General features: G+C 40.2%; 1 protein-coding gene, 2 long non-coding RNA genes and 1 other non-coding gene across 8 annotated transcripts in view; 2 read left to right on the top strand and 2 right to left on the bottom strand.

Annotated features, from left to right (window-relative positions):
- Window positions 1–142: 142 nt before the first annotated feature.
- Window positions 143–3,588, bottom strand: LOC128880450 (optineurin-like). Of its 4 annotated transcripts, XM_054130549.1 has the most exons (7): window positions 3,357–3,393; window positions 3,031–3,115; window positions 2,538–2,854; window positions 1,712–2,458; window positions 765–1,631; window positions 511–696; window positions 143–425 (listed from the first exon to the last, which is right to left on the bottom strand). In XM_054130549.1, exons 3-7 carry the CDS (start codon window positions 2,850–2,852, stop codon window positions 303–305), a joined length of 2,238 nt encoding a protein of 745 aa, XP_053986524.1. In that variant the 5' UTR covers window positions 2,853–2,854; window positions 3,031–3,115; window positions 3,357–3,393; the 3' UTR covers window positions 143–302. The 4 variants fall into 4 exon arrangements, with proteins under 4 accessions (XP_053986524.1, XP_053986525.1, XP_053986522.1 ...); XM_054130550.1 differs by lacking the exons at window positions 3,031–3,115; window positions 3,357–3,393 and adding an exon at window positions 3,483–3,588; XM_054130547.1 differs by lacking the exon at window positions 3,031–3,115 and having other exon boundaries at window positions 3,357–3,499.
- A 1,417-nt stretch (window positions 3,589–5,005) lies between these two features.
- LOC128880446 (uncharacterized) lies at window positions 5,006–6,611 on the top strand. The gene is made up of 3 exons (XR_008457826.1): window positions 5,006–5,096; window positions 5,178–5,389; window positions 6,197–6,611. It is a non-coding gene; the product is annotated as an uncharacterized LOC128880446 (long non-coding RNA).
- The window catches only part of LOC128880445 (uncharacterized), a 33,125-nt gene continuing 11,885 nt past the window's right edge, over window positions 5,758–26,997 (bottom strand). Inside the window, exons 1-3 of one of the 2 annotated variants that reach the window (XR_008457824.1) lie at window positions 14,436–15,524; window positions 6,801–7,033; window positions 5,758–6,290 (exon numbers count right to left, since the gene is read on the bottom strand). This is a non-coding gene — a long non-coding RNA (uncharacterized LOC128880445). Of the gene's footprint in view, window positions 6,291–6,800; window positions 7,034–14,435; window positions 15,525–26,997 lie in introns of those variants that run through there. The other variant, XR_008457825.1, reaches the window with a different exon arrangement.
- Trnad-guc (transfer RNA aspartic acid (anticodon GUC)) lies at window positions 21,694–21,765 on the top strand. Its single transcript has one exon. It is a non-coding gene; the product is annotated as a tRNA-Asp (tRNA).

Raw genomic sequence — 26,997 nt, 5'->3', positions numbered from 1 at the left:
TTTAAACTGTATTGAATGTATTATGTTCAGGAGAAAAGTAATTTTTTATTGCGAAAATGTAACAGTATTTTCTGTTATAAAAATATCATCAAGTAAAAATAAATTAAACAATATATTTTATGTTTAATATTGAAATTAAATGTTGAATACACAAGATTAATTTATTTATTTGTTAATCTCGTTTACCTGATTTAATACATACAAATTTACATTTCTTCTTACAACTCTATTTGGTAACATCTTTATTTTTATTAATGATTTAACGATTAATATGCATAAAGGGTATACCGCGAAATATCGTATTAATCTAAACTTAAACAACTATTAACATGATCTACCAAAGATTCCATATTTCTGAATGTGCAATCACATTTTGGACACGAAAACGATGATATCACCGGAGGTACTAAGTGATCTTTACTGGACTGAAAATAAAATTTTCATAATGAACAGACATTTAGATGCTTTGTTGCATATTTATAAATTATGAAACCAATAATGAAATTGTACCAGATCCATATGACGACTCAGTTTTTTGATTTCTTCATATAATTTGTTACTATACTCTATTTGATTCTGTAAATCTGTATTTAATTTATCTTTTTCTAGCATTAATGACTCCTTGATTTTTCTTTCCTGTTTAAAATCTTCTTCATAAAGCAGTAACTGTTTCCGTAACAAATTGCGATTTTCCATCTGCATTACAAATAAGAAAATTATATCTACATCAGACAGTGCATATGTATGTATAAATCAGTACTTACATATTGTCTTGTTTCTTTGTACAGTTCTTTTAAATTAGATTCTTGCCTCGTTATAGTTTCATGCAATATACCTATTTCAGTAACTAGTTCATTGTACATCCCTTCAAATTCGTTCTTTTTCGCGTCTAAGCTTTCTTTGTAATGACTTTCGCACAATTTACTCTGGTGATCGAGTGACGATTTTTCTGCTTGTAAACTTGACCTTTCTTGTTGTAATAGATCCATCGCATTATTTAAGTTTTTGTATTCCATTTCGAAATTTCTTTTTTGATTGCTAAATAACCTTTTTTCTTCTTCAAGCCTTTCTCTCTCTTTAATAAGTGATATCCTTTCTTCTTCTAGTAATTGTTTTTCTTCAGTGTTTTGTCCCTTTGATTCTGTAACTTTCTCAGTAGATTCGGATGTCATATTAGTTTGTGTTTCATTTTCTTCAGTTTTCTTTCCCAACAATGTTTTCAATTCGTACAGAATTGAATTACAATCCAATAAAGCATTTTGGAATTCACTTTGTACCATAATTGAATTTTCTTTCTCTTTGATAAATTTCTGTCGTTCTTTAATTAACTTATCATAACAATCAGTTAGTTGATTTTTATAATGATGGAATTCTGTGCTGTCGGGTAGCCAACTATATTCAAGATCTGTGACTTCTGTATCGGATTTATGTAACGATTTAGCATTTTCTAGTGTTCCAACAAAATTTTTTAAATGGTTTTCTACAAGGGTACAATGATTACTTTGTTTATCAAAGCAAGTTGTTAATTCTTGTAACTTTTTTTTATAATGTTGTATCTTTTGATTATATTGTTGGTTATATTTTTTGGGATTCACAGGACTTTTAATACAAAATTGTATAGGAGCTGTAGCCTAAAAGTATTTTTACAATTATATACTCTAATACATTTTCTTATAAAAATACATTTTCTTATTCTTATCCAAATACTTACATGTTGTAATTTATGTTCAAATAGGACAACTGATTCTTTTAAAGATTTAATTTCTTTATCTTTTATTAGACATTTATCACATTCTGCACAATTATTTATACCTTCAGAAGAACTACAAGTACCATAAATAAGGGATTTATCAAAATAATTTGAATCTAGCGACTTTGACATTGCAGCTGACATTTCTAACTTTTTTAAACTCAGCCTTTGCTCTTGTATCGTACAAGTTGCTTGTTTCAATTGAGAACTCATTAAACTCGACATACTAAGTAAATTCTCAACATCAGAAGATAACTTTTTACATTCAAGTTTAGAAGTATTTAACTCATCTGTTAATGAAGTTACTTGTTCCTGAAGTTCAGTTTCAGGAATACATGTCCTTGTTTCCATTTCATTCATTTTTAAAAACTGTAAGTTTTGTTCGTTTCTCTTACTATTATTATAGCATATCTCATATTCGGTTTCTGTATTAATCTGTCCAGTGGAAAGCTTCATTTTTAATTCCGAATTTTCCTTTTTCAGGTGATTTATTAATTCCCTCATATCAGAAAACTTTTTCTTATTATTCTGATGTACTCTCATGATTTCTTCTTGCCAACTGGCTAAGGTATTAAATTGTTGTTTCATAGCGATATTATTTTGTTTCAATGTTTCCTTGAGCTTCTCATTCTCTTGCAATAATTCATTTAGTTTCGTCTCTATCTGAGAATCTGTAGATTCCCATGATGCCAGCATAGAATTGACATCCTACATAGAGAATTTATTGTTAGGCAATAAATTTAAAAAATTTGAAATATTCATTTCTAGTTAAATAATAGATACGTACAAGTGACATGCCCTTTTGTTGTATATCAACATATGATGCAAGCGACGAAGCTTGAATGGAATCCAATGAATCCTTGCCTAGCACCACAAAGGACAATGCGTCGCTTTCATCAACGACATTGTCATTTATTAATGGAGAATGCGAGCATAGAGAAATATCATTGTCTAATATAAATCTAGCCTTTCCATTGTTGGTAGTAAAACCAAGACTCTGTAAATGAGTCTCTGGTTCAAGAGATAATTTCGAATGAACGCTCGATGATTTCTTCGAATCTTCATCTCCTTTGGGAGATATCGTATCCTGTTTGGACTCCATGGCTGAAATATGTTCCTGGTTAATTCGATCTTTGCATTTGAACACCTTGCGTTTATTTGGTTCATTAAAACAAATTGAGATACATTATACGAGTATGTAAGAAAAATAAATAAACTCTAAAATTGTTACACGTTTAATGACGTTTATCATTTTTCATTTCAATGAAATTTGGACTTACCAAAATCATTATCCAATAAACCATACAAAAGTCAAGGAAAAATGACAGTTGACCAAATTTCACTTTCAATGTTCTTATAACATGACTGCAAGAATAATGATGGCAGTATGCACTATGATGCACTATCATTCGCAATTATGAGATGAATGAATTAGGACGAGTGGATCGTGAATGTACGATTACAGGAATGCATGTGTGGGGAGTTTGGTAGGATGATGATATTGATAGTTGGCTGTCAGCTGTTATGCGTAACAATGCAAATATACGTAATGGACATAACGTGGAATACTGTACAAATAGTAATGTGGAATAACGTTATACATTACCAAATGCAGTTGCTGCATTTAAGTTTCGATAATTGACTTTTAGATTGATATGCACTAATTGTGAAAACCCTAGAATGCACTGGAATGCCTTGAAAGCGCATCAGAAAATGTCAAATGTTTTCTTACCAAATGAGACAACTAGAGGGCCTCAAAATTGAGATGCGTGAAATTTGTTCTCGGCAGTGATTGGCGAGTCATAAGTCATAAATCTGGAGCGTGGTAACTGCTCCCTCTACCTAGAGACCCTCTAATCAGAGTCACGAAACGACGTCAAAGTTAAGTCGGGTTCCGCCATTTTCTACCTAATGGCGCAAAATTCAATTTGAAACGCACAAAGTGTTACATTGTTTGTATGCTGAAGTCTGAATCATTTTTTCGGAGAATAAGACAAAAGCCACGTAAATAATATAATTTTCTTTTTATTTCTTAGATATTGTGCATGGATTTCGTGACTTTGATTAAAGAGTTTCTGCCTGTAGCGCTACACCAGCGACATCTATCGGGACGTTTCAAGTGCAAGGGATTACAAATTAGCGCCAACTTTTCGAATGACGCAAAATCAGATCTGGGCTAGTTGAAATGAAAATAAGAAACAACTATTTGGAATTATTTACTTCGTACCGTTATTTTCAATAGAGTTATTTGAAAATAAAAATACTATCAACTCGTTTGAAATAATATTTAAAAGAATATGGAAGAAAAGTAATTTATTTTAAGAAATCTTTACAATTTGCTTTAAGCGATACTCGTTCTCCAAAAACTTCATCTGTAAGACCTTTCAATAAATATTATGACAAAAGAAAATGATTAGATTATTCCAAATAATGTGTATAAAATTATAAAATAAAATAATGTATCATTTGAAATAACAGTTGAAATAATATTATTATTTGAAATAAGGTTATTTTAAAAATACTCAGGTCTGGTCAATACGATACATCGACGTGGTTGAATACTTCCATCGATGATTGGTGCAAGTACAAACACATATACTCCACTTGCGGCATGTCCTCCTGTTTATGGGCAGACGCGTGGAGGACGATGAAAGTGCTTTTGACACGAGAAACGTGCATATAATCGACACGTAGGAGAAGAAAGACATCAGAGGACGATTCGGTAAGAACCGATATTCGGTTTTCCGTGTGAAAACGACATTCTGATAGAGACGGAATTCCATCTTTTCTAAGAGAGATCATTCTGGTGTCTCGCAGACCGGAACTAGCCACGAACACCGCCGCACCGCTCGAAGACACCAGAATACGCACCTGTCCCTGGATCCTCCAACCTGAGCTGCCAATCCGGGCATCTGCTAAAAAAAACTGCCAATCTGCTCGAAAATCCGGGACTACTGCACCAGGCGGCCAGGAGGCGACTCAAGGTGAATCCCCGACCGAAATCCCGCTGATTCCCTCGGGATTCGTCGTGTTCGTAGAACACCCCCGACGAGGAAGGTAATACTGAAATGCGCGCCTGTTTCACAGGATAACAAGCCTAGCGGAGGTTCGTCGCGAGCCACCCCCTTTGTTGGTTTCACCAATCGATTTTCAAGTTTTAAATCAAAATGTCCTAAGACGTCGAGAAATAATAGTTCAGGGATCGAAAATTTTCTCAATTATATACTTTGTTACAAATTATGCCAAACGGTCTGAAATTGTGGTCTGTGAGGTTCTAGAAGGTTCCATAAGAAAAAAGGATGTCTACTGTATAGGGTGGTGTCCCGCACAAAATCAAAGTCGACCGGTAATTAAGTGTTGAGATCATCGATTGAGGTAATGTTAAAGAATTCAACATTAAACGACTGATAAAATCGGTTCTTTTTAGATGTTTGACTCGGGCCACTTTCGTAATCAGCCACGCAATTTAGGTGACTAGTACCTAAACCCTCCACTGTGTGTTTTAGAGGATGTCTTTGAAGGAAGAAAAGGAATAGGCGGTAACATACCAGGAGTCCAGGGGTTGTGAAGGTATCCGAGGAAAAGCGGGTGGCAGAGCGCAGGCTTCGCCAGACCACAAAGGTTTTGATGGGGATGACGGTACGGGGGTGGTAGGCGAAGAGTGGATGGCAGATTGTGGAGGGTGGCTCGTGATACATGTCACAGGATGAGAGACCGTAATGGAATCGTTGTATCTTCAGCACAGCTTGACTATGTTTCACCTATGATCATTTTAAATGTCAATTCGCAGCCCCACTGAGTTGACACCCTACGTTTACCACCTCCTCTTTTATGATATTGCTAATCGTCTGCCACAATTCTGGTATTAATGTCAACGCTTTCTATAGTAATAATTTACGGCATATATTAATAATCCATCGAAAGTAGCGAGTGTCCATATATTTATGAACAAGGGTGTATTTAATCAAAGAGCAATCAAGTGAAAAAGTTCTGTTAAAATCCTTTCGATGTGACTATGTATAAAATTTCGTTCTTTCTCTATTCTTTACTCGAAATTTTGATCTAGATCGATAAGAACGTTGGCCGTTCTTTGACGCAGGATTCATGGAGGTCAGGTTTCTTTCGTATGGAACACTCTTAACTTTTGCTGGGCCGAGTGTAAAGTCCAGAATATCCTTACTCGCGATACATTCTAATACCGGCATAACATTCTACATTCGGGGAAACTTTATGTGGTCCACAGACGCACCGATACGAGCACATCGACGTAACAACACCTAGGCGCAACTCCAGGGCGATTGTATTCGTATCGGAGGGCGTTCTACTAAACTACCAGCTTTTACGACTTACGTGCCACGCTCCACACTTTACGTTTACGTTCTATACGTAACGTTATGACCTCGTAACTCCGTCCAAGCGTGTTGATTGCACCGTCGAAATTTCCAGGTTCGAAATATCGACGATCTAAGGGAGAAGCCAGAGCCGTTTGGCCAGTCCATAGATAGGAAGAAACAATGCCGGGGAAGAATAATCGAGAGAGCTGGAAAAATTAGCGAGAAATTTGCGTAAATATTAAATTCAGTACACTTATTCGAAATGAACCTGAATCTTCATTGAATATTTTACATCTAGACATCTTTAACAATATCAATTTACAAATTCAATAAATTGATAAATGATCAATTTTGTTCTCTGCTACACACGACAAAAATGAGAATGTACACACGTATTAAGTGCAAGTGAGATAACGGAACACTTTTACCAAGGAGAGTAGTTGTCTAGTTGACGTTTACTTGTACCCGACGAAACAATAGCGAAACATTTTGAAGTGGTTTGAACGTTGCGGCATTACATTGTCTCACTTTACGAGTTCGTGCTCGAATCTCTGTGTAGCTTACATCCCTCTGCCACTTTCATCCCTTTCGACTCTATAAACTAGCTCCCTTGAAATTACTCTATTTTCCTGAAGGTGGTTACCAGGTTTCGCGATGCAGTTCGCCTTGTATATCCAATTACTATTAAACTCTCGATGAATATTAATGTTACACACCTGCGTTTCTCGGAGAACAATTGCTTTCTTTACTGTGCCACCCCCATCATGGAGGCATCGCTGCGATTTTTATGTAACGTTGTTTCTCCTCGAATGCAAATAAACGATCCAACGACAAAGGAATGTCAGACTCTCGGTAACAAAAGATAGTATACGGGGTGCCCCAGAATTAATGTAACAACCGGAAATGCGAAGTAGTCGAGACGATTTTTAACCACAATTTCCTTTGAAATCTGAAACAATCGAATATGTTTTCGCGATTACAAACAGTTTGAAAGTGAAACTGAGAAAAACAATTGGCAAATATTCCATCATTTTCTATAATACACAAGCAAAGTTAAATATTTTAGTTTATAAAAGAAAAGCGAATCGAGACGAAGATAACGGTGTTGCATCGATGGAGAATCAAGAAACACCCAGTGGATGTTTACACGCATATGGACTCGGAGGCAGGCAAGACAATAGAAGTAACGGGGTGGTTTTTGAAATGAGCGATGAAAGAAATGGGGGTAGAGAGTAAGGCAGACGAGGGGTTGTGGAAAGACAAAGGAAGAAGGGTACCAGCAGCGAAGTAAAATAGCAATAAGAGAAATAGGAGGAAAGAAACGGCGCGGCGGGGGAGATTGAGGAAGGGCGAGATTCGGGGAATAAGAAAAGAATTCAGGAAGAGGTAAGAGGGTACGATATAGCAGGGGATCCCCTAGGGCGTATTGCAGCCGCGAAGGTACGTACAGCGAAACAAAAGATACAAAAGTTTGAGAATGTGTACTCACACGTGGTCAGGTGGCACGAGCATGTGCGTGTTCACGAGCAAGGGAGGTTGCTATGGGTGGAAAATAGAGACGCCCGTAAGATGGATATAAAGTTTCTGGCTAATATGGAGAGGAAGGTAAACGAGGAACAAAGGAAGTTATATTTCGTTTACGACGATGAAATCACTCGAATTGATTCGAATCGATAGTCGATAGTTTACTATAAAGGATTTTCGAAAAGGAGCTTTAAAGGCACCATAACTCCTGAAACTCAATTCAATAGCAGTTGGCAGACTTAAAAATTAGTTCAAGTGTAGATTAAAAAGCAAATTAGACCAGGGGTGTTTATTCAGCAAGTTTAAAAGGACTGTTTCTTTGTCTGCCAGTGAACCTGTTAAATTTCTTGTCCGAGTCTGGAAAAACATGAATCGTAATCATACGTACTTTCCTTTGAAACGAAGGAACGAGGTATATCGCGCACCCTCTCTGCTTTATTAGGAAACAAAATGCTAAAGCACCTTCTGGAAAAATCCTTTGGACGCGATTGCATCCGTGCGAGGAGACTGCGAATGCTCTACTCGCAAGCCCGAAAATGTTGCGTTCGGGAAGGGTACATTAACCCCGAGGATGTCCACGTGATCATCCTCTCGGCCGTCGAGCTACAGTTCAAGGAGACACCCTTAAAGGGTCAAAAGTTCGTTCTCTTTGCGTGCACTCTGTATGACATCTTCGAGGGTTGCCTGTGCTCCTGTCGCCTGGCAACGCTGGTTGTTCGACCAGAGGACGATGAAGAGAGATGAAAAAAAAAAAAGAAAAAAATGGAACGAGGGCCGATCTTACCTCTTGCACGCTTTCCCCCTCGCCGTTACCCCTTGGTCGCTCTCTTTTCCTGATGGTGGCTTTATTTCTACGCACTACTCGACTCATCGCCAAGCGCTAGGCGCCACCTTAATTGGGCCGAGCAATCGTCGAGTTTCCCTCCTCCCTTTGAAGGGTGCCAGGCTTGTATCCTGACAAACCAACCCTCTGTCTTTGAGACACCCTCGTGCTTCTTTCGTGGAAGGCCCCTCCTTCCTCCTTTGAGTCTCCGGCGACTTTCAGAAGACTCAGGAGTGCTCGAAAGGGGATGAACTTTAATATCTGCCCGCCGGCGTCGTTTCGGAGTCGTTGTTATTCGTTTCTTAACTGTAGCTTCGACGCGTGACCACGAATACTTTTAATTAACGAAATCGAATCGAATGTTTCAACTTTCAACAACCTATCGAGGAATCTGTTACGCCTACCTATCTCTACCAATCTACCTGGAATCTAACGACACGGTGGCACCGTTTGGAAACCGTTTGCTCTCCTGATCCTTCGAGACTAGGACGTGATTAGAACTCTTAAAGGAAGGACATTGCCCTCAAGGGCTGTAGCTACTTTCGCTCCAAACCGTGTATGTTTATGTATTTATGGCAAATGTAGGAGAATGTACATATGATAAATGCAAAGGTATATAAGATATCAGCAATAAAATAAACGTTACACCGTGTAGAAAATAAAACGTACGTTTATTTAAATTACAGTTTTGTATAATCGCTATATATTTCGACAATTTTAGTCGAATCAGTGGAATCGTTTGTCTTATGCGTCTTCCGTTGTTATTTATTCCAAACCCCTCGATCGTAATTCTTTCAGTCTGTCAACGAGTAGAACACGTTTCCAAAGCGTGTGACCACCTGTTTCAGAAACACCTTGTATGCACGAAGCGCGAATCAGAATTGCGAGCTAAAAAGTAGTCAAGAAAGTAAAGCGAAGAGGGAGACAGGTGGGGAGGGGGACAGGAAAACGCCGAGGAGGTTGCCGCTGGGATCAATGAGCAGGTGCATCTCTCTCCCAGCACGGACAAAGGACCCGAAATCCTTTCTTGATATTTCGTAAGACAGTAGCGTCGCTAGGGTTAGTGTCACCCAGTGCGCTAACTCGTGGAATCGTCGTAAACATCCATTCACACAAAACCGTACAGTACCCTTGTCTAAATCACAATTTTTCTTTCCTGGCCTTAACTCTCTCTCCCCCAGGGCTCAGAAACTGAAATGTTTAAAAAAGTATTTTTTTTTTTTGCATGGTAGCACTAGACCCGAAATCTACTGTCTGAGTAGGTTTGGGGTAGTTTTTGGTGGGGGCAGCAATATTGAATACCGTTAATGTAGCTGGAAATTCTTCGAACATTTGTGTATACGATCGATCAAATTCTATAAGTGTAACTGCACTTGTAGCATAATCGATACGTTCTGCATACACCCATCGATAAACTACATAGTAAATGGAAGATTAGCTCTGTCACTCATTTGCCAATTATTTCATTGCTAAGTTAATCAATACGACCCATTTAGATAACACGAGTTACTCTGGCTTCTGCAAATGACAAGATACTATATTTTTAGAATGTCGAGTTACTCGATCGATAATATATTTTTCATATTCTAAATATTAACCATTGAGACACGTGTGACCGTGTAAAGTAGTCACTGGTATGCATTGAGATTCCCTTTCTTTTAGTTTTGCTTTTCAAACTTGGCTTATAAAATACTAATAAATATCGTGTGCGATATTAGGCTCGTTTCGTCCTACGGGTATTACCATGTGACAATTTCACATTTTCAATGAACATGCTAAAAAATATCCATTTCTGCAGAATCATCTGTATGGGAGGAAGGCCGTTTCTTTCAGAGCTTTCCTCTTGAGGTCATTTAATGGCGTTCTTCCATCGATCTTGCCGGAAGGTTCACCCCCGCAAAAGTGATTGAATAACTTCCAGTGTAGTTGAGTTTTACTCCGCGTCGTTATACCGTTCAGGAAAGAGAGGTCGCGCAAATCCTTGCTCTCCTTCAGCCTCTAAAAATTTTATGCGCTTCCGTCTACTCTTGAGATCAGCGCAGGTAAATGGACTTTGGCGCGTTAAAGAACCTTTACGATCGAACGGGCCGCGTTTCATGTATACCTTTAATTATCGGCAACGTTCGTGTTATCTCTTTGATCGACGATGGACCCTTTGGGGGAAAGAAATCTTTCGTTTCGAGCAAACAAAAGTACCAAGTGACTTTGCAAACGTGCAACTCCATTTGCGAGATATAAGCGTTGCCCTGAATTACTCCTTTGTTTAAACAAAGTTCTAAACTCCATTTCGCCACGGGCCCCATGAAGGAACAACCTCTGACTACGCGCGTGCATAACCATAAGTATCCCCCGTGCGCATAAATCAACACACGCTCGTCTTTATAGCGCGTTGAATCCGGATCGGGCCCGAGCGGGTCGCAGCTTGCGTTGGAGATGGCGATAAAGGCCGTTATTAACGGGGAGAAACGTGGAAACGAGACAGAAAGAATCGAAGAGGTTCGCCTCTGATTTCGGACACCTAACCCAGACCACACCTTGCGCATTCGTTGCTGAGAGGCCCACGGAAAGGGTGGCCCCTTGTCCACCGGGATTCTCTGGAAAGTTTCTGGCAGATGGTCAACAGATGTGTATCGTCTTGCCCTGATTCCAGCTCCAGACGAACTCGCCCGTGAAAGCTTGGTTCGCAGTGCAACGGTCTAGTCGCCTCGCGATCCTTATCCAACGTATCCTTGGGTACATCACCGACGCCGCGCCGCGCCGCGGGATGAGTATCCATCGTGCACGTGATGATACCTCTCCGTCGATGATACTTTTGATTAAAGGCACTACCACGAGCTACGAAATCCAGGCATAAATCCAGAATGAAGATCTCAGCTAGGAAACGAGCTCCAATGTACCTGCTCCAGTTCCTGTTATCGAATGTACCTCTGGCATCTCGGAGGCAAAGTCGAATCCTTTTCAGGATTTAAAAAGCCAAATTTTTGTTCTTTTTATTATTGACAGTAATTAGAATGATAGAAAACTGAACGTCCACGTATGTGGCCAGAAAAGAGCGCGAAGAGGTTAATCAGAAATCTAGCCTCGCCAATTTTCAATCGATCGACTTGAATCTCTGTTTATGTAATCGTTATATGTTTTTCTAGCGAAATACGTAGGAACCTTTTGTTGTACTGATATTTGTATTTTTTATGCAATTCCAATGATGAATACGAAGGATATGAAAGAATTGAAGAATGATAGCCAGAAAGACAACGCGACAAGGGATAAGTAGATAAGAAGATGGCGGATCCAAGATGTATCTAGTCCTCGTTCTCATAGTGTTGTGTCAACGTACACATATTTCCCAACAGAGGTGCGTCGCTTTCGGCCGATACAGATAATGCCATTGGTGCACGTTCACGTTTCGTTTACTCGGATTCTCGTGGCTCTGTGTAGGTCTCGCAGTTGCAGCGAGTTTATCGCGAGGCCAACTGGCGTGCTTCCATAAATTACGCTCGTAAAAACTCTGCAGGTTTCCCCCGGCGAGCTTAAAGCTACTGCAGCAGCGTAGAGGTAACTCTGAACGGGAGAATTGGAATTAGGTCCTTCGATGTACGCACAGGTTCATTCGACCGGAAGTGAACCCGAACGCCTCTGGTTGCCACCAGTGTGTGGGGAGATTGCCTAAACCGAATCATCTTCGGCGTTTCCTTCATCCTCTACATCTCGAATTACTTTTCACTGTTGGGTAGAGGGTGGATTTTAACCAAAAGGAACTGTAAATTATATTATTTTAGTCGTATAATAAAATTTCGTGGCATTTATGACAAACTTTCCACCCCTGAAATAAGAAATTGTACAACAGTGAAATCTAATTTTAAAAATGTACCTGTAAGAATATATGACTTCGGTATTGCAATCTTTAACAAGTAATACAAACAAAATTGCAAAAAGGAGCTTCATTTGAACCTGTCACGGTGTTGTTCCCTCTCGATCTTATCAAAAATGAAAGAATAGGTTCCTGTACGGATTTTTGGACGTTTACGTTGTATCAGAATGAGCCACGCGACTTTTCCGTGAAATTCTCGCAAGATGAGACATGCAAGAGCATAAAGAACACCGTGGATGGTGCAGCGTTGGTCCGCGTCCTTTTGAACGCCTACGCCGACAAACGAACAGGAATTTTCTAAACGATGGCTACGTGTCGACAAAGTGCACGCACTTCGTCGAGCACCGCTGCCGTGACGAACACGTCGTTTGAGATACTTGATCGTTATTTCACCCTAGTGCAGCACGCACGACGAAGGGTAATTGCGCGGATCTGTCGTAGGGGTTGGACGCGACGTAAGCGGTGCACTGAACTTGGTGCACCGAGCATATCAACCGATAGAACCCTCGGAAGATCTTTTATCTTGATCGAAGAGTGACAAACGCTTCGTACAGTGCGTCCAAAATGTCAACTTGTTCACTTTCAAAGGGAACGAGTCGTAGGTCGGTATCGAAATGGAAAAAGCTTCTTTGGCGAACGATAAATGATCGAGAGTAATCGATCGCTCTTAGGCGAGATACAAGTTACTCGGTTGCGTTTCTATGGCGCGGCAATCGGACAGATTAATCGGCGGAACGAAAGCTGCATTGCATGCCCGGCCGAAATGCAAATTCGGCCACGGCAAATTAAATTAACCACAGCGGCGGCGCCAGTCGTGCAATCCCGTCGCAAAAACGTCAGTCGTAATGCTCGAAACATGTTGTCAGAGGCAATTAAACGTCAAAACGATGAACTACAGGATCAGATTTCAGCCGTCTATTCATGGCGTATCTACGGGCACTATTTTAATTAATACGTTACAAAACGTCTATAAGTCTACAAGTTTCCTTTTAACACTCTGAAAGAAATTGCATGAATAAATGAAGTAGTCTCGAGACTTTGAAAGAAATTAAATGACTAAATTAAAGGCCGTTAAGCCTTTGAAAGAAATGGTTCCGAGACGTGTTTCCATTCTTGTACTCGCCCTGAGAAACAATTTTCTGTTAACACATTTCTCTTGTACCTACCATCAACGCTGTTGGAGGCATAGTGGTATTACAATGTCGAAAACAGTCTTGTACGTTTATTCAGTGTGTAAGTAATATTCGTTTCTTGTTGTTACTATAAAAGTTTATCATTCGATATTACTACTTATAACTTGGTTTATATTGAAAAAATTATTATAATTTCAGCGTCAAAGTTAAAAATATCTGTCACTGTCACTTGCAAACGCTTTAGTTAATGTTTCAATGTAATTAGTATTTATTTTGTTTGCGATGGTCAATCGAAGAGATGGAGCAGTACGGGAATTGTCATCGAGACGATTGACATTCTATTCTCATTTTGTTTTCTCAACCTTACGTGATCGTCTTAGCGAGACCGTTTCAGAGAAACAAAAGCAAATATTCGTGTGACGTTATTCACGGTCTCATAATAGAACTGCAACACAATTTTGCTCGACGTCATTATTCATTGCCGTTACAAACAACTCAGACGTCGACCAGACAGAATGGCTACCATTTGTTTAGAAGTTTAACGTTGATACGCAATCAATCTCGAAACCTTGCGTTTGGATTTTCATGTATAACGTAATCGAAGAAGCCAACGAACCGACAAATAATAATACAATTAATAAACAATGATAAACCAGAATCCGTTGGAATGTAGCCACGTCGTCGGAATACCAGATGAAATGAAACGAATGTAGAGGAATATTCTAATAAAATTAGATACGTACGGAACCAATAGAGCTATAGTTGAAAATATTATCAGAGTATCAGTAAGGATGTAGAGTTAAAGAAAAATTGAACATTAAAAATGATGTAAATTGGAAGTGACGACATATCGAATAGAATGCACGAACAACAACAAGTAGCACGAGTCTGACTCGTGGTCCAATATATTTCCAATAGAATTGTCCCTTTCTCGACTAATAGCTGACTGTTCGAGTGGCTCCGCTACAATTCCGATCTATTACGAATTTCATCGATGAATTACCTTGGTCAAGCCACGCTTGACGAATTCCACGGATGCCGTAGGAGGCTTCTCGCGTGTGCCAGATCCCGCGTCTGTCGTCGTCTAGTTCGCCAGCACACAGTTAACTCGGACGTGTGTGCGGTGAATAGAGCGCCAGACGATTGGCACCACAAGGAATCCCCGCGTATGTACACCTGAACAGAACCCAGGCTGAGACCTATTGCGTAATATCCCGACGAACGGCCGTCGACGCAGTCTGTAATACTATTTCCGTGACGTTCCGGTTGCGGGGACTCGGCTTCATTCGGCTCGGCCTCCGACCAAGTGAACGATTGAACAAGTGCGGTTGCTCGCTGACGAAATATGTTGTATATCGTTGTTGCTAGAGCTCGTTCGTCTGATCGGGTCCTTTCAAATTCAAATATCCCTAAACAAACACTTTCGTGCACACAGCGACACAAGGCGCGTTCCAATTGAGGGCTGTGCTGCAATAAGGAGGCAGCTTCGTTTTTTTACGGTTCTGAGAATAAGACAAAACTCTGTCCTTTATTCGAATCTTAATACCGACATCGTTTTCGAATCTTGTGCTATCGCTGTGCTATTGTTTATTGTAAACATTGCTTTTTAGTACGTGTTTACGCTGGAATCCCTGGTTAGGCGCAGTTAGCCTACTTTGAACGGCACCACGCCATCGTTCGATACAAGTCGAGCTCTGATTCACGATTCCACGGTGAACGGAAGACTATGGCATCTCGCGAGATATAATAGCATCGCGTAACCACGGGAATTATGCAAATTTCGATACAGTTAATCGGAGACGAGATCACGATCGGTCTGACGCGATGCACTTCCGCGCTACACTGGGTGGAGTCGCGTCATTTCCAAGAAGTATACAGATTTATCTGTACGCGGAGACGAGCATCCAAGTTTCTGGAATCGTTTTACATAAAACTGACGACGTTACCAACAACCTGACAACCTGCGATAAGAAACTTGTTACTCGATGGTTTGCGTCATCTATAAAACGGAATTGATTTTACGTCTTGTAAAATGACTATACTTAATCTCGATGGTGATTACTGGACATTTTCAAGCGATTTTGTTGATATGATTGTCGACAGTTTTGTGGAAATGCTGTGTTCTTCATTTTTGCCAAACTAAAGGACTTTCCAAAATGGACCTTTAAAATTCTGTTTCTTTAATAAAACACAAATATTTTGGAGTATATTTGATTTGAATACTTCGTATAATATACTAACATATAATATAAAAAGACTCAAATTTGTGTTCTTTTTATTATTGAAAGTACTTGAACGTCCACATATGTGACCAAGAGCGTGAAGAGATTAAACGTTGAAACACGATTGACTTCTAACTGTTAGACAATCGCTCAATGGCATTTTCATCTGAAATGTATGCCGGTACCTTTCTCTACGATATACAGAGTGTGCATAAATAACTTGCACAGTCCTTAAAGAGAAATCATATCGGAGGAATATATATGTACATTAAAATACAAGTCCAAGCAAAGTAAAGATCAAAATCCAAGAGAAAATCCAAGTAAAGTAGCTATTATTCTTCGTGTGTCCTAAAATTAATAGAAAATTTCGTTTGAAATTACTACGAATCTTTTGAACCTTCGAACACAGGAATTTTGCACGCAACCCATTATTTAAAATTTATTCGACGTCGACACTCCGAGTGTCTCGGCCTGCAAGGCTGAGCGGTTTTATGCCGAAGAAATTTGTCACAAGTTTAACATAGGAAATGTGGTCGATTAACGCCTTCGGGAATATTTGCGAGTTATTTTCAACGCGATTAGACGGATAAGGGTCCATCGAGTGGTTTAAATCAGTCAGAAAGGAAGGAGAACAGGTTCTCGAATTAATGTTTACTATGTCGTTGGTGAACTGTGCGTTCTATTTAAATCATGTCACGCAAAGTTATCCAGTCACTACCTTGTCTGGAATGCATCGAGGTTGTTTTCTCTTTCTCCGGCTGTGGAAAAATCATTTAAAATTGTTCGCTCGCGTTGCTTTATTTATCGAACAGATCTGCATGGTGCATGCAATAACGCGACATGTTGTAACCACGGTTGGGAATGTTTAAAAAAAAAGGGAAAACTACACTAAGCCGTTGTATATCGCGTTTAACCTGACACGGAAACTTAGGGGAAATAAAAAAATTCGAAGTAGTCGTTCGAGAGAAATCCATATGCACGCGTTATCGTTTCCAGTTCATTTGGGTACTGCGTTTTAAATTTCTTTAAAAAATTTCTTATAGATTAAAAAAAAGAAGCAAAAATTGACGCTTTAGACTGGAATAACTCCTCGAGTGCGTTTTCTACTATTCTCGTTCCGGCACGAGTTAATCCGTGAAAAATGCAACAATGTAGCCGGAACTTTCGTTTATGGCCACGCTTTCGACGCAGGCCGTCCGATTTGCTGTATAATTTGGTGAATGGAATCGCCGCGATAGCGATCGCCACGGTACCGAAACCATCATTTTTCCCCCTGACGCATGGGGGCTCGCATTAATTCACCGTTGTCCAATCGCCTGAATCGGAGAACACCTGCCCCCGACATCCTTACCGCGACGCACCACTCTACCGGGCCGCGTCTAATTGTAACTACAGAAATCATAATTTGCGGGTAGAACCGGCGCGAGCGCTTGCCATTTATAAATTACAGGCCTCGCGGACGTGGTCCCGCGTAGCATGCTCACCGGACTCGGTTCTAAGTACCCGAAACGCGTGTCGAAGCCCGTAACTCGCCAATCCGTAGCTCGACATGGGATTTATAACGCGTTGGCAGCAGCCTATCGATGAAGAATGGAGCCTTTCCCTCGGGAGAGCAAAAGTGCAATTTCTCAAACGGATAGCAGCTCTTTAACTGTTTCAAGTTGGGACGTTTAAAAACTATCCAACCTTTTGCTTAGCTTTACTATTTTCTTTAAAGTACGCTACAGGTACAACAAGTGGAATTAGAAATGTATATGTTACGGCGAATATGATAAACTGGAGATTATGCGTGGGGAATAAATTGAAAAGGAACGTCTACGAAAAATCGTTCCTCCCTTCCATTTGTCCCTTTTACGATCTCGGAGGCATGAACATGGCAATGATTAATCGATAACTCTGTAGGTCGATTAAAATAGATCCCGAGGACAGGATTTCTGGGCGATGCGTGAGCGGAATCGCGATTTGGAAGGCCGCCAAAATTTACTGGTTTCGAGCTGCGTGAGCAACAAAAGGCCTTGTGCATCGGCGAAACGCATCAGGGAGGATCGAAATAGGCAATTTGAGGCGGCTAAGAGTTTGGAAAACCCGCCATCTGTTGCAATTAATCAACGCTCAGCCTTTCTCATTTTCTACCGAAATCTTTCTCCTCTATTTTTAACACAGGGAGTTGATGCAATAGTCTGCTGCATTTGGACAAAATATTCATTAAACACTTTCCTACAATTTCTACTATTTTACTTGTCAACATTTTCCCGTTACATAAAATGGTCTAACTTTGGGAACGTGTCTTTTTTGGTATTACTAGACTTGATTATAAATTCTCGTAGCTTTCTCGAAGCGTAAATCCTTTATGTTTGCAGTGGTGTCACTAGCAAAATTTGTTAGACTCCGAGTGCAAAGGTTTAAATTTATCGTACACGAAGAATGCAGCCTATGGCGAATCCGCGAAGCAATATGGCGGCCAGCTATTGCCAAAAGGTTCCCTGCACCCTGGGATAACGCAACACGCGATATAAGCGATTCGAACGACCATTGGCCAACGTATGGTTGGCAACCCATCCAGAGTCGATTTTTACTTCAAATGCGTTCACAGTTCACATCTGGACGCTTCTGATGTAAATTCGCGGGGGCGTGAGAGCGAACACGCGGAGCGAAATTATTCATTTTAATGGCGAAAATATGTGTTGGCATCGACGTGTTTTTCAGTTCAGTCCAAGACGAATTTGAACAGTTTATAAGAAAATTGATAGCAAGGTAGAATTGAGGGGTGTGTATCAATTAGAAGGCAGCTCCATTTTTTCAAATTTTTCGGAAACTAAAAGAAACGTTCTAAAATTCAGATTTATTAACTGTTCCTTCTAATTATGAAATTACGTCGTTACGGATTCCATCCTTTCGGTTCAGAGTGGTACGTATGCAAATTTCATTTCTGGTTTGCCGTGGCGCCATGTTTCTATTCTAACCCAGTACTTTTTTCACGTGCAGCTAGATTTCCAAGATAATCGCGCCAGTCACTTTATAAGGTTCACTCTCGGCTCGAGTACACGTAGCGTAGGCGTGCACGCTTCGCTAATGATTTTAACTTTAGCCGTTCCTACCGTTTCGTAGAAACGAAACGTTTAACCGAGTGCGTAGATTGCAGTGACGCACCAGCGATTGCACGTTTGTCATTCTGCCAAAAATCCGTCGTCCTTTCGCGCGGCAAAAGTTACGCACAGATTTCCGGCGTGGTTGTATGAACATAAATCACAACCGAAGCGAGCAATCGTGCCAAGCCAAGGTGCAACAAACGGAGTTTCATCGAGTTAGTGACGCGAATCGTAGAAACGAAGAATTCAGACGTTGGATGACAAGCACAATGTTACGTTAGAGTTGAAGTACCTGAATGGTTAATTATTTAAATGACAGAAATATTAAAAAAAACATGAATGAACACATAAAAATTCAGACTTTCTATTCATAGAAGATACTTGGACCAATCGAAAATAAACCATTTCTAAGAAGAAGCCAAGAGACGTTAAAAGTTGCGCGTGACTGGTGCCGTGCTGTGACACTACAATTGCACGTGTACCTCGGTAGAAAAACGTGTTTACAGCTTGACAAGACTGTTCCTGTCGTACACAGGTTTTTGTATAGCAACCAGATGAATGGAAAATGATTGTTATGTTAGTAGACAGCTTTCGCGAAGTGGGAACTAGTATAATCAACCGTTTTAGAAACAATAGTACTCATTCTAACGTGTATTCGATCGTTTACATCTGGCTGAGTGCTCGTATTTCTATTGTTTATTGTTACGCGTAGTGCTTTTGGAAGTTCTTCGTTGCGATCGATCGAGGTAGAAATAGGTACAAATAAAATGTTGGTAATTTAATCTTCCATAGTCTCGAAACAAAATTTTAACCACGTAGAAATTTTCACGAGTTTTAGCCTGGCAACCAACGCGTTAGTATTAAATACATTTTACATACTGCACCAAGTACGATAATAGCTGTTTGATACTCGTCATTCTCGCTAGCTTTCAATTACTTCTACAGAACTTGGTAATTTGCAATTAAACAATAATTACGAAGCGTAAAGACATGATGTAATGCAAGCGCGGTGAACGTGAACAATCACAGCAGAATGTGAAAGATGCGAAATTGCGGGAATTAACTTTCCGACGTGTGATGGCACCTTTTCCTGGAAACTTATTACAATGCATTCGAGACTGCTGTCACCCGATGACCGTTAAATCCAGTTAATTCCTTTTCCTTCTCATTGTATGGTAATTTCATTTATTTCATCGCGACACTTATTCCTACTCGCAAGAGACTCTAATTTTCAGAAAAATAATTATTATTTAAACCTACGAAATACTTGATAGAAATGTGGTTCGAATAATTTAATTGAAATCAAACTAAAGATCCTCGGGTTGTCTTTGTTGTCTTCCTTGTAAATGTCTTTGAATATTTCTTGAATATTTTATATTCTCTGCGGTATCTAATAAACTTACGTAAAAAATACCTTATACCGATCGCTATATAACAGAGAGGAAAGATACAATCTATATAAAAAAAAAAAAAAAAAAATACCACAGGTAACATTTCTCTAATTAATACATCTCTAAGTTATTGATATATTAAAGAAACGATAAATAATAATTTGTGAAAGTGAATGACAAGAATCTAATAATCTCGTCCGAATGCAATATCTTCTTCTTATGGTTTGGCATTTCGACGTGGTGCTCAAATAATTTCCAATCACCAGACTCCGCATATGTTTATGCAAAATCATATTTTCACAGATACAGAAAAATGAATTCCATTTGTCATAAATGCATCAACATCCGCAATTTACCAATTACTCTGCTCTCCCAGCGAGCAGTAATTGAAATGACGCGAATATCTTTAGAACGAAGACGGTTCTAACTTGTAACGTATAGTAAACGGAGTTCCCCAATGACGCGAGTAGCAAAATGCGATGTAGACGAAACACGACTATGAATCATTGCCGTCGACATCGCGTGGCTGACAAAGCTGACCGTGACGAGAGCCATATGCGTCCTTAGCCCTCTCAGCAAGAGTCCCAAGCGATAGCTAGCGGACCTAAATTGTAAACTCGCGCGGTTATCGGGCATTGGGTGGAAATGTTTGGAAAACGTTTGAAAGGATGGCCAGGAGACCCGACACGTGCTGCTAAAGAATAAAAACTTTGTCCTTGTAGGGTCTGAACACAGAGGGGAGGTAGTGAAGTACCTTCTGGCAAGAGGACAGTCTGACGACTGCGAGGAACCGCTTTGTACTTATTCCAGAACCTTTGAACGCGATATACGTCCGTCGAAAATAATTTCCTGGTCGTGTTCATTTAGTTATTGAGTGTGCATACCGTGCAATTGGCTACGACACCTATTACGCTTGCATAACAGTTTCCATACGAAAGCAAAGAGTCAGCGGTCAGTGTTTCTACGGTATTTCAAGTTTAATAGTGTATCGATTCGGAAAGTGAATTATCATTTATTAAATGCGTGATATTGGATTTTAAGAAGTGAGTTTGCATGTCAAGTTCTTCTGTGACGTTGTCGATAATAGAATATTAGTGATTATGTACGCGAAGGAGTTAAACATGTATCATCGTCGAGCGCCTCGGGTGTGTATCGACGAGAAGTGCGCCACGAAGGAGAAGGACGAAGGATAATTATATTTCACCGGCAAAACTCATTGGGACCGAATGTAAATACTAGCTATTACGTAATACGATACATTCTCAAACCGTATCACACTCCATTAGTTCAGTTTTTATCTCAATGTATACACCTTTCAATGAATAATTAACGTATACAGTCAAATTATTAGTATACAAATTTTGTTGCTAAATTCTATATTGGATGTGTATTTACCAACATTTAATAATATTAGATAGTTCGAGTGTCATATTCAATCGTATAGTGGAACTATGGGATCCTTTACACATTTTTATATTTGCTTGATATTTTAAAAATGTTATTCTGTAATTAGGTATAGTATGTACTGGTCGATTTATTTATCACAAGTCTTCAAGAGGTCCTCGGTAGTATAGTGGTCAGTATCCCCGCCTGTCACGCGGGAGACCGGGGTTCGATTCCCCGCCGGGGAGGATTATTTTTTATTACCACATAATTTATCTTTTGTTCCTCTTTTTACCGTCTACCTTTTCTATTTTACTCCAAAATACTCTATGTTACTCCAATACATAGCTGCTCCATCATATAATCTTTTAGTATGATTATAATTGTACATTACAACAATATTGTGCATAAGATTACATTTCTGAGTTTCAAGTTTCATATCTCTCCTTCTATATTTATACATCTTATCTCGATATTTCTTCTCCCTATCTCATTTATTACCTCAAAACGATTGTATAATATACATATAGTATTTTATTCATATGCAATTTTTCTATAGAAAATTCAATGAATCATTCGGTATAATCTCAGTATCCCAGTGACATTTTTTTTGTTTATTATCCTTTCGTACGTCGAAGTCTATAGTATCGACGTTACATCAGGATCTAGAAATTGTAGCAATCATAATTTCATCCATCTTTTATTCTTGTGACTCGCTTCGTCCAGAATTTGTAGGCGTTGAAACGATGGAACGAGTGGAAGTCGTAGAAAGTTTACAACTTGCAGGCCTGTAAAATGTCTTAAGTGGAACTTAGATTGGGACTATTGTGTCGTATTTTCACCGGATGTCGCTTCGAGGACCACCAAGTGTTTGAAAAACATTTGCCAGTGACCCAAGTTAGACCTCGCGTCGAATTGCACCTCGACGATAGACATAGTATACCCGAACTCGTGCAATAAACCCTACTGCGGTTCGAGAGTGAATGCTCGTTTCAAATTAATGGCACTTCTCCAATTACGGGTTCGGATAGATTAATAATCTATAAACGTAGCGATTATTAAAATTACTTTTCAGTTACATTTTCTTATTTCTTTATTGTAGAGCAAAAAGTTTATAAGATATACTTCCATTTCAATTTCAAGTATTTATCTGAGTTTGCATAAACTTCCATAGGCTACCCATATACATATTTTAATAACACGTCCGACACGTAAACGTTTAATAATTAATACAAAAAATATCATAAAAGAGGGCTTCTATCGAGTCTGTCATAGTGTTGTTCCCCCTTAAAGGACTGTAATAAATTTAAAATTGCAGTACGCAAACAGTCATCGGGTGATAGATCTATTCTACACATTGTCTGTGCCCGTATGCACGTGATCTATCGATAGCTATGATCGATCAAATGGAAAACTTACTTCCGGAGGTGCTGTTCTTTTTATACGCTTCGAAGAAAGGAAGCGGATCGTCAACTATGCTCTCCTTCTTCATATCAACGGGACTTTATCCTTCCTAGCGTGTAATAAGTTGTGAATAGTAAACAGTTAATCGGTAATAATTTTGTTCTCAGAAGATGATAGAAAATTGATGGAATAGTGGGTTTGAGAAACACTGCGTTAGGGTTTGATGTCATGCATTACTCATTGCGAGCGCAGTAGGTGAAACAAGTTCGGCGGAGATACGCGTTGTCATAAACGCTAGATAGACGCTGATGTCATAAATGCAAAGCGGGGAGGGGTGTTCCGTGCGCGAGTATGCGTTTCCTCCTTATTATCCTTGAGGTTTCAGAGAACCGAACCTATTCGTTCATGTTTCTTTCAAACACTCCCTCCCGATCATTTCCAGCGGCCTGAACCAGGCTCCCTCGTAAACTCTTCGTTGCAAAAAAGTTAGCAAAATGACTGTTGAGATCGAAACAATACACCCTTACGCCCCTATCATGGAACTCAATTACTGGCAAATTGGCATACGACAAGATGTCCAAGGCGTTTCATCGATATGCTTTCCAAAACACTTGGAGAGAGGTTGGATAAGTAACAGATTGGTTCTAGGAGACACGAGGACTCTGCTGGTGCGCCTTTGATCGCGAACACGTTTGCCAGGTGAGGAAGGGTAGCAAAGAGGATATTTCTCGGAGATGGCGGAGTTCCAGGAATGTTTCGGCTTCCTCGTATCCTCGACAGTTCGATCCAGCCTTTGCAAATCTTTCTCTTTCTCCATGGTCACCAATCCGCTTCTCTCCTCTCTTCTCCTTGATTCACTTCCACGAAACTTTCATAATGCCACGGGTAGCGCGTTACTGGAAGTTTCAATCGGGAAAGATTGCGGTGTAAAAGCATTCCTTCGCGACTCGTGTATTTTCTATGAAAGTACATGGATCCTTCGAAACGTCGGCGTCGTAGTTGCGGCAGAAGCATCCTTTACGCGGGCAAATGTAGGAAGGCAAGACTAGTCGGAGGAGGACTTCCGGATAATGGAATCCTGACTAAAGACGGGCAAAATTTTCTTGCAACAATGGCCAACGAGTAAAACGTACAGGGAAAATATCTTTTCCGCATCTGGACGATGTATTTATCGTAACTTTGGTTTATCTGTTTAAAATAACGCTCCTCCCGGCAGTGTACAGCGTGCGAGAAAAACAGTTAAATCGAGATGTTTCGTTTATGAAATGAATTAATATCGGAAAAGTAAGTGTCCTATTCGAAAATTCTCTCGAAAATGAATCGTGTCCAATCGAAGAATTCGACGGTGAAAAAGTCCTATTCGACTTATCTTAATTAATCAACGTAAACAACGATAAAAAGCCGGGTTGGCACGATAGTTGCACGCACTCGAGTTCGGTGACACGCAATAAACGAAACGTGGTAAGATTTGATTCTAGGAGTCGCTCTCAGCTCGTGCTAGGCTAGACAGACAGACGAAAGCGATGAAGAATGATAGCAAGTGAAAAAGCAAACCTTCCAGCTGTCTGCGCATGCGGCTAATGAGTCATGTTCGCGATCTATAAAAACTGAAATTTTTATCAGTTTTATCTTATCTCGGCGAGAGGGGCTTTATTAGGTTGTCGAGACCTTCCTGATAAAAATGAGTCCAAACGCGGTCTCAATCGTACTATTTTGAATCAGGCAGTAGTGCGTACTACATCGGTTCTCAATCTCTCTTCGCTATACTCGCAAAAGTATATTTAAGAAAAAATGTCGGTGTATTTTTTGGCGGTATGCAGAGGCTAATTACTATTATTTTTGTAAAATATAATTCCACGAATAATTAATAATTGACTATTCTTATTTTTTTTTTGTTTTTTTTTCTTTTTAGAAAAGTTGGAGTGTTTCTGCACGATTTCAAGTCGCGCAGTTGTTCTTCGCTCTGTCGAAGATAAAAGTATTTGTGCCCAGGCGGAAGAGTAAGGTTTACGAAAATATAATTGATTAATGCCCTGCTCTGTTATTTAAAGATCCCCCGAAACTTCTCTTCAACGAGGGGAAACCGTGTAAGTTTGAAAATAGGTCTGAAAAAATATTTCGGTGGTCAGTTGACGCTAAATAAACGACGATTAACGTCAGCTGAAAACGTGCCAGGTCCTTTCGTGCGTTTCTGAAATCAACGACGCGGTATTCCCTGCCACTTATCCTTATTTTCGGAACGTGCCATCCTGCTGAGTTCGCATGTATTTACAAAACCGATGCCGACTTGCCTTCTTTCGTCAGTCATAGCCGAAGAAGACGCACCAAAACCGTACAACTGCAGAGTACACATTCTAGAGACACCGAAAACGAGGGTTTCCGTGTTAACATGCTCCTTTTCAAAACTCTCAAACACGCGGTTGCGTCACAATATTTGCCAACTTTACTCTCGATTCTTTCAAATATTTGGATTGGAGTACGGACGATAAAAAAAGAGGCACAAGAAGTCCATCGAGTCCTTATCTATTTTGATAGTTGACAATGACACGGGAGGAAATTATAACATATGGAATTCATTCATGAATTGCGAGAGTAGGTAGAATCGAATGGGTAGGTGGAAAAAGATGCGATAGAGCGAGACTAGTAATTTCCATGTTTCATGAATTTTGACGATGTAAGAAACAACTATTCCATTTCTTTACATTGCCAGGACGATGTAAACCCTCGAGTTCCATCTCTGATCCTTAACCTCGCAGTGGAAATGTTTAGCGTGTTCTCGCGAAACGTGCGCGTAAAAAGACACGGGGTCGTTTCGTGCAGCTAGGTAAAAGAGAACTCGTTCGAGGAAACCGAAGCCAAGAGCGGGAAAGGTGATTTTGAAGGAACGGGAGGATCGGTTCCAAGAAACGCCCGGCGAATTCGGTTGAGCGCCAGGGCGCGAGCGTAGGAGCCGTGTAGAAAAAAGAAAAAGAAATGGGCCACCGCTCCAAATTTGTAAGTCCCGCTTCCGGGGCGGCTGTGCCGACCGCTCCCAAAATAAGGCTCGTAACAATCAGGGAATTCCACTCCCACGCTCTCCCGGCGCTGAGATGCCGCGAGAGGTTATGGCACGCCGCCAGGCTGACTTGAAAATTGCGAAGAACGCGTCTCTTCTTTCGTTATCTTGGCCCTCTTTCGCTGACGTCTCGGAAAGCTCTTTTCCGAAGCTCCTCCGAACGGTGTCTCCTGCCTGATTGCAGCTCCACATTTTGCCACTGGTCTTTGTCTGCTTAAGGAGGAACAATATCGCGACAGGCCCAGAAAAGCCCTTTTTTACGACTTACTTCTAACAATGTTCTACTCCCTTCTTCCAACTACGTACATAGCCTTCACCTGATGTTCCTTGAACGCAGTTGAGAATCAACCTTTACACCGCCTCCTTCGTATCGCATGGTTGCCTGCGCCATCGATAAGGAGTTTACCGTACTTGGAAAATGTTCGTAACAGAACCGTTATGGGAAAAGTTGTACGTTTCTGGCGACAGTGTAGCGTACACCTACGCGCGTACGCGCTATCGTACTCCTCCGATACTTGTTAGGAAAAACGAACTGCTAGCGAACTGGCAGTTGCGACGATCGAATGAACGAACAGCTAACGGTTCGATAGCAATCATGCCCGCTGCAGCACTCGACTATTCCAAGTCGCAACGACGGTAGAGGCAGGAAATGATAGCACGACAACCTTCGTGTGATCTCTCACCGGGAAGTAACGACATTCCTGAGCAAGCTGTCACTAAACGGATCTATGTTCGACATGCAATCTTCATTAACACGTCGACTGCCGGTGACGGACGCTTTAAACTTGTAACGTTTCTCCATGAGTGAGTGTAGAAGCAAAGTCGCTAATGAACAGATGGAACTTTTAGTTTTTTTTCTGTATCGAGGGTCTGCTTTAACTCGTATTGGCAATTAGGAATGAATGAAACCGGAGTTGTCTGTTATACTATTGCATGAGCAGCTGTCAAGTGTAGGTACGAAATCTGAACACTTTTCAAAATCCTAAGGCTTCTTTTGGCGAACCCTGTACTTTGAAATTCC

The sequence above is a fragment of the Hylaeus volcanicus genome, chromosome 7 (assembly GCF_026283585.1).
Source record: "Hylaeus volcanicus isolate JK05 chromosome 7, UHH_iyHylVolc1.0_haploid, whole genome shotgun sequence".
Lineage (NCBI taxonomy): Eukaryota > Metazoa > Arthropoda > Insecta > Hymenoptera > Colletidae > Hylaeus > Hylaeus volcanicus.
The sequence above is the reverse complement of the archived record's forward strand: the minus strand, read 5'-3'. Positions and strand labels throughout refer to the sequence as shown.

What these genes read in the sequence shown, in the direction of transcription:
- LOC128880450 (XM_054130550.1), bottom strand. Translation starts at nt 2,852, where the DNA reads ATGGAGTCCAAACAGGATACGATATCTCCCAAAGGAGATGAAGATTCG. An exon ending in AACAAAAGGGCATGTCACTT is followed by an intron (nt 2,459 to 2,537) that starts GTACGTATCTAT and finishes TTCTCTATGTAG; the next exon opens with GATGTCAATTCTATGCTGGC. An exon ending in ACAAAGAAACAAGACAATAT is followed by an intron (nt 697 to 764) that starts GTAAGTACTGAT and finishes TTTGTAATGCAG; the next exon opens with ATGGAAAATCGCAATTTGTT.